At 38.9% G+C, this 14,870-nt stretch overlaps 1 protein-coding gene across 1 annotated transcript in view; it reads left to right on the top strand.

Annotated features, from left to right (window-relative positions):
- LOC103206886 (putative tetratricopeptide repeat protein 41) overlaps nucleotides 1-14,870 on the top strand; it is a 123,271-nt gene that overhangs the window by 74,732 nt on the left and 33,669 nt on the right. Inside the window, 2 exon segments of the mRNA XM_007952403.1 lie at nucleotides 410-559; nucleotides 4,423-4,556. Of these exon segments, the coding sequence (XP_007950594.1) occupies nucleotides 410-559; nucleotides 4,423-4,556 (284 nt within the window).

The raw sequence follows: 14,870 nt of genomic DNA, 5'->3' as shown, positions 1-14,870 counted from the left end.
AGGCAATTTTGCCCCAAGGGGACATGTGGTAATATCTGGAGACACTTTTGGTTGTCACAACTGGGGGAGGGGGTGCTACTGGCAGCTAGTGGGTAGAGACCAGGGATGCTGCTAACCATCTTGCAGCACGCAGCAGAGGTCCCACAATATAGAATCATCCAGCCCAAATGTCAATAGTGCCAAGGCTGAGAACAGTACTCTAGCTCCTTTATAAGATGTATGTGCTATCTTATAAATCACTTGGAAGTTCCTGAATTTCACTTACTAGAAACTGCTCTGCTGTTTTGTATCTTCCAGGACAGATTTTTGTATATAATAAGAGGTATTTATGAGAGTTATTTTTCATAGCATGGTAAATGTACTCAACATTTATCATGCCTGGTGAATAACACATGTGTTTTATTTTCAGGTTAGTTGCTGGAAACACTTGTCTTGCAAAAATGAAATTTCAAGAATGTTTAAATATCAGGAGAAAGTTGTTTGGGGAGAAAAATATCCTCGTTGGAGAAATTATGGAGTTTTTAGCAGATTTACTATTTTTTCCCCTAAATGGTGAAAGGTTAGTTTGTATGAAATGTTTCAAGTGATGTGGGCAGGAAGGTCTGGGTCACCCACTGGGGGTGTCTCACTTGTTTAGCTCCAGCCCTGCTCAGAGACCTGAGAGTCTCACCCCACCTGAGAGTTTTGTCCCCGTTTATTTGTTAGGACATGGATCATCATGTATTCGTAAGGAGCTGTAGCCCACCAGTGCACAGAGGTTTTGGCAGGAGGAAAAGTGCAAGAGAGTCTGATGTTGCCACGAGTGTTTCTCAGCATCACTCACAGGCCTAGTGAGGAAACTGCTCTTCCTCTAGGGCCTTGATGCAGACCTTAGGTGGTGTACATGGTTAATGCACTCAGCTGCTAACCTAAAGGTTGGGGGTTCAAGTCCACCCAGAGGTGCCTCTACTTCCTGGTGCCCTGGTTCCAAAAAACCAGCCATTGAAGACCTTATGGAACACAGTTCTGCTGTGACGCATAGGGTTGCCATAGTTGAGACTGACTAGAGGGCAACTGTGAAAAACAAACAAAAAACATCTGTAATGATTCTGCCTCGGAAACCCAAGGAGGGGTCTCTATGAGTCAGATTTGACTCAACGGCAGTGAGTTTGGTTTGGTATTAAGAGTTCAAAACATTGAGTCACTAGTGTTATTGTTTTTCTCACTGGCTGATTTTTGAGGCATTGGACAATCTACTTCCATAGTGATACTGCCTGGAAACCCAAGGAGGGTCTCTATGAGTTGGATCCAACTTTATGGCAGTGAGTTTGGTTTTTTTGGTTTTGACACCACATAAGCCTCCTCTTAAGGAGCTCTGGTGGTGGGTGGATAAGACATTTTGGCTGCTAACCAGAAGGTCGGGGGTTCATACCCACCAGCCACTCCTCTATTTCCATAAAGATTGACAGCCTTGGAAACCCAATGGGGGTCGCTATGAGTCAGAATTGATTTGATGGCAGCGAGTTTGGTTTGGTTTTTAAGCCTCCTCTTTCACATCTTCAGACCAGAACTGTGAGCAGAGAACAGGACATTTTTTTTTTTTTTTTTTTTTTTTAAGACAGGCAAACAGTTTGGCTGTAAAACCACTGCCTCATAAAAGAAAAATCTAAACATGTAGCATATTGCCTGAGTCATCTCTGTTCCCTGGGGTGCCCTACCACAAATCCGCAGCTGTTAGGGTGTGAATCACTAGACAGTACTGCTGGGCCATTCCACAGCTCTACGTCAGACAGCTGCCCCTCCATGGATGCCTTCCTTCCAGGCTTCGTTGTCCAGGGTCAACCTCGTGAGACAGTGGAAAAGTCGTTTTCCTTGTTGTCTCAGTTAGCTAGCGCTGCCATAACAAAAGCTACCACAAATGGGTGACTTTAAAGAACAGAAATTTATTTTGCATAGTTCTGGAGGCTAAAAGTTCAAGTCAGGGCCTTAGTCATGTCAAATCAGGGCCTCTCTCCTAGTTTCTGGTGTTTGTCCTTCGACGATTGGTGGTGTTCCTTTGCATGTAGATGAGTCCTTACATGGTCTGTATCTTCCCGTGTGTGTGCATTTCTGTGTCTATTCACTCTTTTTTAATAAGACACCACTTATAAGTGAATATGTTTAGAACCCACCCTACTCTTATATGGCTCATTAACATTAAGGAGAAAACCCTAGTTTCCAAATAGTGCCATATTTACAGGCACAGGGGTTAGGACTCCAATACATATTTTGTTGTTGTTGTTGTTATGTGCCGTCGAGTCGGCCCCGACTCATAGCGACCCCTCCTTGGGTTTCCGAGGCAGTATCACTACGGAAGTAGATTGCCCCATCTTCCTTCCGAGGAGTGGCTGGTGGGTTTGAACTGCCAGCCTTCTGGTTAGCCACTATGCTACCAGAGCTCCTTACATATTTTAGGGGGACACAATTAAATTCATAACACTTGTCGAAGGTTGTCCTTAGGCAGTATCACTACGGAAGTAGATTGCCCAACCTTCCTTCTGAGGAGTGGCTGGTGGGTTTGAACCACCAGCCGTCTGGTTAGCAGGCAAGTGTCTTAGCCACTATGCTACCAGAGCTCCCAGTCCTTAGGTGATAGTATCTTCTATATTGATAAAACCAGGAAGGAGCTGTTCTATTCCATAATTCAACTCACCTCTCTAACATGTGTAGATAGATCTTTTGTCCTTGCAGACAAGGACAGAAGAGAAAGCTGTCATGCACTATAGAAATGATTCATGGGATTCAGAGGATAGGCCTGGGCAGTGTGGATAAATGAAGTCAAATTAAAAAGTCAAAAATGAAAAGAACACAGAAAAGAATGAACAAAATGTCTTGGAACAAACAGTGCCACTTTCCCAGTGAAATAAATATTATCTACTCTTCCTCAGCCTTTATCCTCTCATCAGAAGTTACCCTTTCATCAGTGTCTTTTTCACAGTCAAGTTTCTTTACTTCCCATTTGAAATCTACCCTCACCCAACTCCATTTTGTCTCTCTTATGAAAGTCATCAAGAACATCTTTTTTTTTTTTTTTTTTCATCAAGAACATCTTGGAAGTGTCTCTTTGTACTTACATTATTGGCCCTCTCCTGCTGAGGTCATAGTTTTGACCACTCCCTTCCTGAAACTCTGTTCTCCTGGTTTCTCAGATACCTGCCCTCTTGGCTCTCCTCTCTGATTATGACTTCTCAGTTTCTTTTGTAGGTTTTTCTCTCTCTTTCTGCTTCTTGTCCATATGTCAGTGTTCTGTTGGGTTCAGTTCTTGGGTCTGGTTCTTGTCTCAATCTTAGCTCTTCATCTTCACTTGTGCCTAGGGCTTCAGCTGCCATTCCATAAGGTAATAACTTCTCACTATATCCTCAGCCTGTATCATTAGCTCTAGACCTGTGCATCCATCTCTTTATTGGTTGTCTCCATTTGAGTATTCCATTGACATTTCATTTAACATGTTCAACACTGAACACATCCACCCCCACTCTATGACAAAATGCTTCTTCTCTTGGCTTACCTAGTCCAGACACCATGGCACCATCTTAATGATACATCTTAATGATAACTAATATCAATCACTGTGCTAAACACATGTTATGCATTTAATTCTCATGACAACTCTATTATCTCCATTTGAACATGAGAAAACTGAGGCTTATGAATTAAAGATGCTTGCCCAACTTTTAACTGGTAGAGCCAGGACTAAAACCCAGGAAGCCTGATTGCTGATCCTCTGTGTCTAACCATGGTGGCCCACCACCAGGTCTGCCTGACTTTAAAGCTCAAGCTCTTAACCAGTTCCCTCTTCTTCATATACAGATGGTGTCCCAACACTCCAGCACTCCCACCTCCCACATTTAATCCAACACCAAAAAAACAAACTCACTGCTATCGAGTTGGTTCTGACTTACAGCGACCCCTCCTTGAATTTCTGAGGTGGATCTCTATGGAAGTAGATTGCCTAGTCTCCCTTCTGAGGATTGGCTGGTGGGTTTGAACCACCAGCCTTCTGGTTAGCAGTCAAATGCATTAGGCACTGCGCCACTGGCATCAGCAAGTCTCCCACACATCTGTGGCCACTGAGTTAGCTCAGACTCTTAACATATTTCTTCTGAACTAACAGGTCTCCCTCCCATAACGTTACCTACTTCATTTTATCATTCATACTTCCATCCATGCAAATTCTCTAAAATGCAAATATGACCACATTTAAATGAAAATCCTCCAATGTTTGCACTCAAAGTCCTTCATGAGTGGACCTCTGCTTCACACTCGAGTCTCCCTTCGTATCTCAGGAAGTTCTTTGAGGACAAAGATTAGTCTTACTCATCTTTGCAGTCAATGTTGATTGAATGAATGAATAAATGCATGCCATGTTCTTTCCATGCAAAACTCTAACATTCTCTTTTCTAGATTCCAAAGGAAGCAAGTAATTGAATATTATAAACAAGTGATAAAAATAAAGGAAAATGCAGAAGCTCTGGCCAACTCCGTGCTCATCAAGAGGCAACTGTGCATCAGCCTAAGTGATACCTTGTGTAAATTAGGTAACTCCTCTAGCCATTTCTATTTTAAACAGGTGTGAACAAGTGGCATTTTCCTTGTTTCACCCGCATACTTCGTTTATTGAATTTTTTTCCTTAATTTCTGAACCGAGTAACACCTGTTCCACTTTCCAATTTTCCTGCTGCCCCTTTCTCTTCTCTTACTGGAAAAAATGTCTGTTGACAATGCTCACCGTCATATTTCCCCTTACTTTGTAGGCAGAGCAGCATTGCAGCAGGCTCCTCTCCAGTCAGGGTAGCTTCCCTTCCTCCTTCAGATTCAGTTTTCATATTCTCATTGTAGCCTTTTCATATGGCTAAACATAATCAAAATCCACCAAAATTTGAACAGAAGGGTCATTCTGAGCAGTTATTCATCTTGCATATAGGGAGCCATTTTGTTTTCAGAAAAAGCAAATGCCTTGAAGAAGGTAGGTACAATGGGGCTTATAAAAAGAAGAGGAGGGGGAAATACAGATCAACCATGGACTAATTTTAACATGATTGATTGAACACTGGCTTCCCCCTTAACTGAGATCAACTGATATATCATCTGGCTGCTAGTAATTTGGCCCTCCACCCACTTGGAGCTGTGAGATGTTTTGAGATTTAAATTAGGAGATAATGTTTGATGATTATCCTTTTTCTAGCAGGATAAGACAAATTTATGTTGCTTTAGAGCGGTTTCTGGCAGGCTTTTGCAGTTTGGGTCAGGTTTTTTATGGTTAATATTTAGCTTCTTGAATAAGAAAAATCTTACACTTAAAATGAAATGTCTGTTATTAATTTTCCTATTCCACAATATTTATACCTGTGATGCAAGCACATGACAAAGAATAACAAAATGGCATTTCACGTGAGTCCACCACCCTTGATTTTAGTTATAAAATGTAGAATTCAGTGTATGGCAGCCTGGCTCAGAGGTTTGATTGCACTTTCTGATTAAAAATTAAATTTACTATTTTAAATTAAAATAAAATAATTGTTTAAACATTTAAAAATAACTTGGCCTTAAATTTACTAGGAAGGGTAGGGCTTTTAAGTCCATGCATTCTTTTGCTGTTTGTTGCTTCCATTCTGAAAAAGTGAAAGAATCCTGATGCTGTTGAGGTAAGTGAGATGGTTTTGAACTCGGGTATACTCAGCTCACAGAATGGAACTAGGTACTCTGAAGAGATAAACGCAAGGAGGTACATTTACATTGGGAAATCAGGAACTTACAATATAGTGTTTTTGACTGCTGCTCAGTGATCTAGGGAGGTGAAAGATACACTAATGAAAAGCAGGGCTACTCACCAAAGTAGGATATAGAACATTTTCTTTGTGGACTATTTTGGGTGACCTTGATGTCCCCCCAAGACTATGGTACTGAGTCCCCAGGCCCAGGACGTCACTCCCTCAGAGTTTTTGATTATGGCTAAGAAGCGTTCATAACTTTGCCCCTTATGCACTATTATATTCATGGATTTATTTGGAGCATATGTAAGTATATATGTAGAAATATTCTCTATCAAACCTATACATATTCCTGGGTATAGTCCCTTCTCTTTCCCACACCAATTCAGCTTGAGTATCCACTCTTAGATTATTGATTATTGTTATTACTGCTGTTGCACAATTATGTATGAATGAGTATTTCCCTCTGTTCCCTTTAACTCTTGTACTCCTCCACGCACATTCCTTTCTTTGATCATTTGTGCTGACCTCCTTCTTACTGTATATTGACTTCCCCCTCACCCATGGAAGTATGTGTCTACCCTCTAGTTAGAAGTTTACCCCCCCTTCCCTCTCACCCTTTGTAACCAATAAAGAATATTTCTTTTTGTTTGAAAACTTTTTCTTGACTTTTTATAGTAATAGTCTCATACTATCTTTGTCCTTCTGTGATTAATTAATTTCACTCAGCATAATGTTCTCTACTCCTTGGAAGGAAGGTTGGGCAATCTTTTCCGTAGTGATACTGCCTCGGAAACCCAAAGAGGGGTTGCTATGAGTCGGGTCTGACTTGACGGCACATACAACAACACCACCAAGTTTCTACCTATTTTTCTTTAATGGTATTTGTAGTTTCAGATTTTCCATTCAGTTCTTTGATCCAACTTGAATTAGTTTCCTGTATATGGTGTGAGTTAGGGGTTCTGTTTCATTTTTCTGCAAATGGATATCCAATTTTGCAAGCACCACTTGTTAAGGAGATCATCTCTTCCCCATTTAATGAGTTTCAGCCCTTTGTCAAAGATCAGCTGTCCATAGGTGGATGGATTTACTTCTGGGTTCTCAATTCTGTTCCATTGGTCTATGTGTCCATTGTACTGGTACCATGCTGTTTTAGCTATCAGGGCTATATTGTAGGTATTGAGATCAGGGAGTGTGGAGGCTTCCTAGTTTGTTCTTCTTTAGTAGTACTTTACTTATCCAGTCTTCCTTTCCATATAAAGTTGGTGATTAGATTTTCTATCTCTTTAAACAATGCTAATTGACTCTTGATTAGGATTGCTTTGTATCTGTAGATCACTTTGGGTAGTATTGACATTTTCATGATGTTAAGCCTTCCTATCCATAAACACGGGAGCTCTGGTAGCATAGTGGCTAAGACACTTGCCTGCTAACCAGACGGCTGGCGGTTCAAACCCACCAGCCACTCCTCGGAAGGAAGGTTGGGCAATCCTACTTCCGTAGTGATACTGCCTCGGAAACCCAAGGAGGGGTCGCTATGAGTCGGGGCCGACTCAACGGCACATAACAACAACAACAACAATCCATAAACACGGTATATTCTTCCATTTATGTAGGTCTCTATTGGTTTCTTGTCGTAGTGTTTTGTATTTTTCTTTATATTGGTGTTTTATGTCTTTGGTTAGATTTATTCCTAAGTACTTCATCTTTTGGGTGGTTATTGTAAATGATATTGTATTCCTGATTTCCTTTTCAGAATTCTCTTCATTAGTGTAAAGGAATCCAACTGATTTTTGTATGTTGATCTTGTACCCTGCCACTTTGCTGAAACTTTCCATTAGTTCCAGTAATTTTCTTGCTGAGTCTTTGGGATTTTCTATGTATAGGATAATATCCTCTGCAAATACAGGTAGTTTTACTTCTTCTTTGCCAACTTTGATGCCTTTTATTTCCCTTTTTTGCTTTAATGCTCTGGCTAGGACTTCAATGCAATATTGAATAGGAGTAATGATGAAAAGCATCCTTGTCTGGCACCCATTCGTGAGGGGAATGCTTTGAGTCTCTCTCCTTTAGAATAATGTTGGCCATTGGTTTTGTAAATATGCCTTTAATTATGTTGAGGAATTTCTCTTCTTTTCCTATTTTGTTCAGCATTTTTATCAGGAATGAGTGTTGGATTTTGTCAAATGCCTTTTCTGCATCAATTGATATGATCATGTGTTCTTTTTCTTTGTTTTGTTTATATGCTAGATCACATTGATTGTTTTTCTAATGTTGAACCATCACTGGATACTTGGTATGGATCCCACTTGATTATGATATATTATATTATTATTTCCTTTTTGTTGGATTCTTTTGGCTAGGATTTTGTTGAGAATTTTTCCATCTATGTTCATGAAGGATATTGGTCTATAATTTTCTTTTTTTAGTGGTGTCTTTGCCTGGGAGTTTATAGCCTTAGAAACCCTATGGGACAGTTTTACTCTGTCCTAAGGGGTCACTATGAGTCAAAATTTACTCCATGGGAGGTCCCCCCTCCCCGGCTTTGGTATCAGGGTTATGTTCACTTCATAAAATGAATTCAGGAATATTCCCTCTTTTTCTATATACTGTGATAGTTGGAGTAGAATTGGTGTCAGCTCTTCTCGGAATGTTTGGTAGAATTTGCCAGTGAAGCTGTCTGGGCCACGGCTTCTCCCCGCTCCCCTCTTTGGTAGCTTATTTTATAACTTGTTCAATTTCTTCTTTTGTTATGAGTCTGCTTCAATTTTCTACCTCAGTCTCTGTTAGTTTAAGTAGGCTGTGTGTTTCTAGAAATCTGTCCATTACTTTCAGGTTTTCAAATGTTGGAGTATAGTTCTTCATAGTGTTCTGTTATTATCCTTTTTATTTCAGTTGGTTCTGTTGTGACGTCACCCATTTCATTTCTTATTTGTGTTATTTGCTTCTCCTCCTTCTTTTCCTTTGTTAAATTTGCAACTGATTTGTTGATTTTATTATCTTTTCAAAGAACTAACTTTTAGTCTTATTGATTGCTCTGGCTAGGACTTCAATGCAATATTGAATAGGAGTAATGATGGAAAGCATCCTTGTCTGGCACCCATTCGTGAGGGGAATGCTTTCAGTCTCTCTCCTTTAGAATAATATTGGCCATTGGTTTTGTAAATGTGCCTTTAATTATGTTGTTTTTTCTGTTTTATTTATTTCCACTTGAATCTTTATTCTTCCTTTTCTTCTCATGATTGTAGGCTTATTTTGCTGCTCTTTTTCTAATTGTTGGAGATCTTGGGTTAAGGTGTTGATTTTAGGTCTTTTCTTTTTTGCTCTGTGCATTTGTTACTATAAATTGCTCTCTGGACACTGCTTTTGCTGTGTCCCAAAGATTTTGGTATGTTGTGGTTTCATTCTTATTTGATTCAAGGAATTTTGTTTCTTTTAAAACTTTCTGTATAGTTTTCCCTAAGAATTTACTTCAAATTTTAGCTTTATTTTTAGGATCTAAATAAGAAATAACAATACCAGATAATGTGGTACAGAGAATGAGAATAAATTAATCATTGGTGGTCATGACTCAGGTCTCTCTGAGTCAAGGAATTTTTTAATTTCTTCCATTACCCAGTAGTTTTTAAGCGGGGTGTTGTTATTCAGTTTTAATGTGTTTGCTTTATTTTTCCTTGATCTTCCTATTATTGATTTCTAATTTTGTAGCATTATAATCTGAGAAGTTGCTTTGCAGTATTTTGATGGTTTTAAATTTATTGAGGGTTGCTTTGTGGCCTAATATATGGTCTATTCTGAAGAATGTTCCATGTGCACTCAAAAAGAATGTGTGTTGTCCTGTTGTTGGGTGGAGTGTTCTGTATATGTCTATAAGGTCAAATTGGCTGGTTGTATTGTAGTTCTTCTATGTCTTTGTTGAGTTTCTTTCTAGTTCTAGCCTTCACTGAAAGTGGTGTATTAAAGTCTCCTATTATTAATATGACATGCAAATAAAATTTTGCTAAAGATAGTTCAAAAACAGTTGCAGCAGTATATTGATAGGGAACTTCCAGAAATGAAAGCTGAATTCAGAAGAGGACGAGGAATGAAGGATATCATTGCTGATGTCATATGGATCATGGCTGAAAGCAAGTACAAGAAAGATGTTTACTTGTGTTTTATTAACTATGCAAAGGCATTTGACTATGTGTATCATACCAAATTATAGATAACATTGAGAAGAATGGGAATTCCAGAACACTTAATTGTGCTCATGAGGCACCTGTGCATAGACCAGGAGGGTGTTGTTTGAACAGAGCAAGGGAACACTGCATGGTTTAAAATCAGGAAGGGAGTGCATCAGGATTGTATCCTTTTACCATACTTACTCAATCTGTATGCTGATAAAATAATGTGAGAAGCTAGACTGTATGAAGAAGTATGTAGCTTCAGGATTGGAGGAAGAGGCATTAACAACCTGCAATATGCAGATGACCCAACCTTGCTTGCTGAAAGTGAAGAGGACTTGAAGCACTTATTGATGAAGTTAAAGACTACAGTCTGCAGTATGGATTACACCTCAACATAAAGAAAACTAAAATCCTTACAACTGGAGCAATAAGCAGCATCACAATAAATGGAGAGAAGATTGATGCTGTCAAAGATTTCATATTACTTGGTTCTACAATCAACACCAATGGAAGCAGCAGTCAAGAAGTTAGATGTCTTATTGCACTGGGAAAATCTGCTACAAAAGACCTCTTTCAAGTGCTGAAGAGCAAAGAGGTCTCATTGAAGACTAAGGTGCACCTAACCCTAACCCAAGCCATGGTGTTTTCAATTGCTTCATATGCGTATGAAAGCTGTACAATGAATAAGGAAGATGGAAGAAGAGTTATGCTTTTAAGTTGTGGTGCTGGTGAAGAATATTGCAAGATGGACTGCCAGAAGAACTAACAAATCTGTCCTGGAAGAAGTGCAGCTGGGATGCTCCTTGGAAGCAAGGATGGCCAGACTTTGTCTCATCTACTTCGGTCATGTTGTGAGAAGTGACCATTCCCCAGAGAAGGCTATCATGCTTGGTAAAGTGGAGGATCAGTGAAAAAGGGAAAGGGCTTCAACAAGATGGACTGACACAGTGAGGCTGGCACAGGACCGTTCTGTTATGCACAGGGTCACTATGAGTCAGAGCTGACTTGATGGCACCTAAGAGCAACAGCAACACCACTATTACTGTGTAGTTGTCTATTTCTCTTTTCAGTTTGGTTAAATTTTGATTTATGTCTTTGGAACTCTTTTATTGAGTGCATAGATATTTATTATAGTTACGTCCTCTTGTTTGATTGACCCTTTAATCATTATATAAAGCCATTCCTTGCTCTTTTGCTGGTTTTTGCCTTAGATTCTATTTGATCAGAAATCAATATTGCCACTCTTGCTCTTTTTTGATTGCTATTTGCTTGATATATATTTTTTCTAACATTTGATTTTTAGTCAATGTTTGTCTTTGTATCTAAGGTGTATTTTGTAGACAGCTTATTGATGGGTCATGTTTTCTTATCCATTCTGCAACTCTGTCTCTTGATTGGTACATTTAATCCATTTACATTCAATATAATTAGTGACAAGTATGAATGCATTGCTGCAATTTTTTTTTTTTTTTTTGTAGTGCTATTTTGTTCTATATAATTTTCTGTGCTGAGCTCATTTTGTTTATGGGTTTTCTTGTAATTTCCTTCATTGCTATTGGTTTAGTGCTTGCTAAATATTTATAAGTTTCCATTTTATTTTGATGATAAGGTTTATTAGTTTTCTTTGAGGTTACCCTATAATTTATTATTTTCTTCTCAAATTAAAAAAGTCCATTGTATCTTGAAATTGTCTTGACTTCCTCTGCATTTGGAAGTTCTGTAACTACACAATTTATTCCCTCTTTTTGCTTTGTAGTTGTCCTTGTTTACAAATTTGATGTCTCTGGTTCCCTGTTTTCAGTCTTGTAAGTTTATTTTCTTTGGATACTTCTACATCTGGGTTGGTTTCTGGGTGATGTTGTCATGTGTGTTAATCTCAGGTTGTTGTCTGCTGTTGTTGGTTCTCTGTCTGAAGTACTTTCTTTAGTAAGATTGATCTGGTTTTTTACAAATTCCCTTAATTTCTGTTTATCTGGAAATGTTATAATTTAAACATTAGATTTAAGGGACAATTTTGCTGTGTATAATTCTTTGTTGGCAATTATTTTCTTTCAGGGTTTTATATATGTCAACCCATTGCCTTCTTGCTTGCATGGTTTCAGCTGAGAAATCTATTCAGTCTTATTGGTGGCCTTTTGTAGGTAAGTTTTTATTTTTCCTGAGCTGCTTTCAGGATTCTTTCTTTGTCTTTGATTTTAGAAAGTTTGATAATGATTATGTCTTGGTGATTTTCTTTAGGGGTCTTTTCTGTTTGAGGTTTGTTGAACTGCTTCAATGCATATCTTACCTTTCATCATATTAGGAAAGTTGTCTTCCAACAAATCATTGGCAGTTTTCTTTGTAGTTCTTTTGTCTTCCTGTTCTTGAATTCCAATCACACTTATGTTATTTCTCTAAGTGGTGTCCCACATAAATTTTAGGCTTTCTTCATTTTTTTTCTTCATTCTTTTTTCTGATTGTTCCTCTAACAAAGTAGTATTGAGAGATTTTGTTCCAAACTCACTAATTCTGTCTCTCATTGATTCAGTTCTACTCATTTGTACTTTCAATGTGTTATCTATTTCTGAAGTCTTAGTATTAATCTTCTGGAATTTTATTCACTGTTTTTATATGGTTTCTAATTTTTCATTTATTTTGTCAGTTCTTATATTATTTTCCTAAATTTTTCTAGAGTTTTGTCTGTGTTTTCCTTGATTCAGTCAGTGTTTTCCTTGCTCTGACTCTTGATCCGTTGAAGGTATCTAAATATAATTCTTTTGAATTCCTTATTTCCTTATCAGGTAGTTCCAATGTTGTTTCTTCCCCAGGGAGTTCTCTCTCTCTCTCTTTTTTTTTTTTGACCCCTTATTTGTATTGCTTTTTTGTATGAACTGGGATTGCCTGCTGTCTCCAAGACATTGTGATGTTGTTTTATTTGTATTTAATTGGTGATTGTATATTGGTGTGTTTTGCCCAGGATTTTTTCTTTATTTTGTTTTGATACATTTGAGTGAGCAGGGCTGGTGTGCTACTCTGTTTGCTAGTTTGGCAGCAGTTAGGTGCTTACCACCTGTCTCCTGGTGGTTGTGATAAACAAAACAAAAACCAAACTCACTGCTGTTGAATTGTTTTCAACTCATAGTGACCTCTCCTTGGGTTTCTGAGATGGTATCTCTATGGAAATAGATTGCCCAGTCTTCCTTCTGAGGAGTGGCTGGTACGTTTGAACCACCAGCCTTCAGAGGATGAAAATGTGTGCATAGTTCCCTCTTCACTGTTTGTGTAAAGCAGTTCAGGGCAGTTTGGGCTGGTTTTGGGGGCTGTCTGCCACTGATCAGTTGGTGCAGAAGTAGGTGGTGGCCCTCACTGAGTGGGTGGGGCTGCTGGAAGTGTGGATGCTGTTAGGTCATGTGAGCATGGTTCCTGACTCTTTTCTAGTTGCCAGCTACCAATGTGGATGACTGTGAAGTCCTAGGCAAGTGAAGCTGATTATCAGGGTGCTGTCCCAATCAGAGCACTGCTTGCAAAAATTCAAAACTTGCTGTGCTGTCAGGCCAGTTGACATTTTACAGCTCCAATTGTCTACTTATTCACTATTTTCATTTAGTTTCTTCTTCTGGTCAGTTTTAATTTACTTCTTTATTCTTTCCTTCAAAGCTCAAGATTCCAGAATTATCATCTGTATCTATTGCTTTCTTTCTTTCTTTCTTTTTGTTTCTTTGTTGTAGAGGGTCTTGGTAGCTTATCTATCTATTCTACCATCTTTCTGGAAGTTTCTTAAGGCTATAAATCTTTATAGAAGCAGACTACCACATTTATCCTTCACAGAGCAGCTGGTAGGTTCAAACTACTGCCCTTTCATTTAACAGCTGAGTGCTTAACCACTGTGCCACGAGGGCTCTTACTCTAACATTAAACAAATAATTAAAAAAAAAACAAAAACCCAATGCCATTGAGTTAATTTTGACTCATAGCAACTCTATAGGATACAGTAGAACTTCCCCATAGGGTTTCCAAGGCTGTAAATCTTTATGGGAGCAGACTGCTATATTTTTTCCCCACAGAGTGGCTGGTGAGTTCAAACTGCTAACTTTTCAGTTAGCAGCTGAGCATTTAACCACTGCATCACCAGGGCTCCTTAGTCTAATATCACCAATTACAAAATCAGAAAGCAAGTTTCCTTATTCCTATCTGAGGTGCCACTGCAGTTAATGCCTTTGTTTGTATTAGTGCACCAACAAATATCAAAATGTTTCAACCAAAACCTGGGGAATTTGGGATGGAACACAAACTCTTTCCTGGGGAATCTTCTGGTGGGTTCCAAGCAGCATTAGAGGAGTTTAAGGTTTTAATTTGAGTAAGATTAAGACAGAGGACCTTGGGTTCAAATAAAAACCCAGGAGGATGCCATAGCCTGACATAAATGGCTCATTTAACAGTGGTATTAAAAGTAACCATTGCAAGGGACAGAGAACTATGCTTAAATATTGGGTAACTGAAAAAGAGCCCTGATGGCACAGTGGTTAAAGCACTTGGCTCCTAACTGAAAGGTTAGCCACTTCACAGGAAAAGGATGTGGCAGTATGCCTCCATAAAGATTTACAGCCTTGGAAACCCTATGGGGCAATTCCACTCTGTCCTATAACATTGCTGTGAGTTGGAATCAACTCAACAGTAGTGTTTTCGTTTTTTTCAGTTTAGGGGATCTGAATTTTCATGAACTGTTTGTGGTGACAGATGACAGATCCAGCAATTGATTAGGTTGCCAGAACTAGTTATTGCTTGAGAAAATTTAACAAAGGTATTTTTATGCTTAGAATTACAAAACACAATATTGTTGTTGTTATCTGCTGTGGAGTCGGACCCGACTCATAGCGACCCCTCCTTGGGTTTCCGAGGTGGTATCACTACAGAAGTAGATTGCCCCATCTTCCTTCTGAGGAGTGACTGGTTTGTGTGAACTGCCAGTCTTCTGGTTAGCAGTCAAGTGCCT

Source organism: Orycteropus afer, unplaced genomic scaffold (assembly GCF_000298275.1).
Source record: "Orycteropus afer afer isolate SDZICR_OR568_19922 unplaced genomic scaffold, OryAfe1.0 scaffold00334, whole genome shotgun sequence".
In the NCBI taxonomy this organism is placed as follows: Eukaryota; Metazoa; Chordata; class Mammalia; order Tubulidentata; family Orycteropodidae; genus Orycteropus; species Orycteropus afer.
The sequence above is the reverse complement of the archived record's forward strand: the minus strand, read 5'-3'. Positions and strand labels throughout refer to the sequence as shown.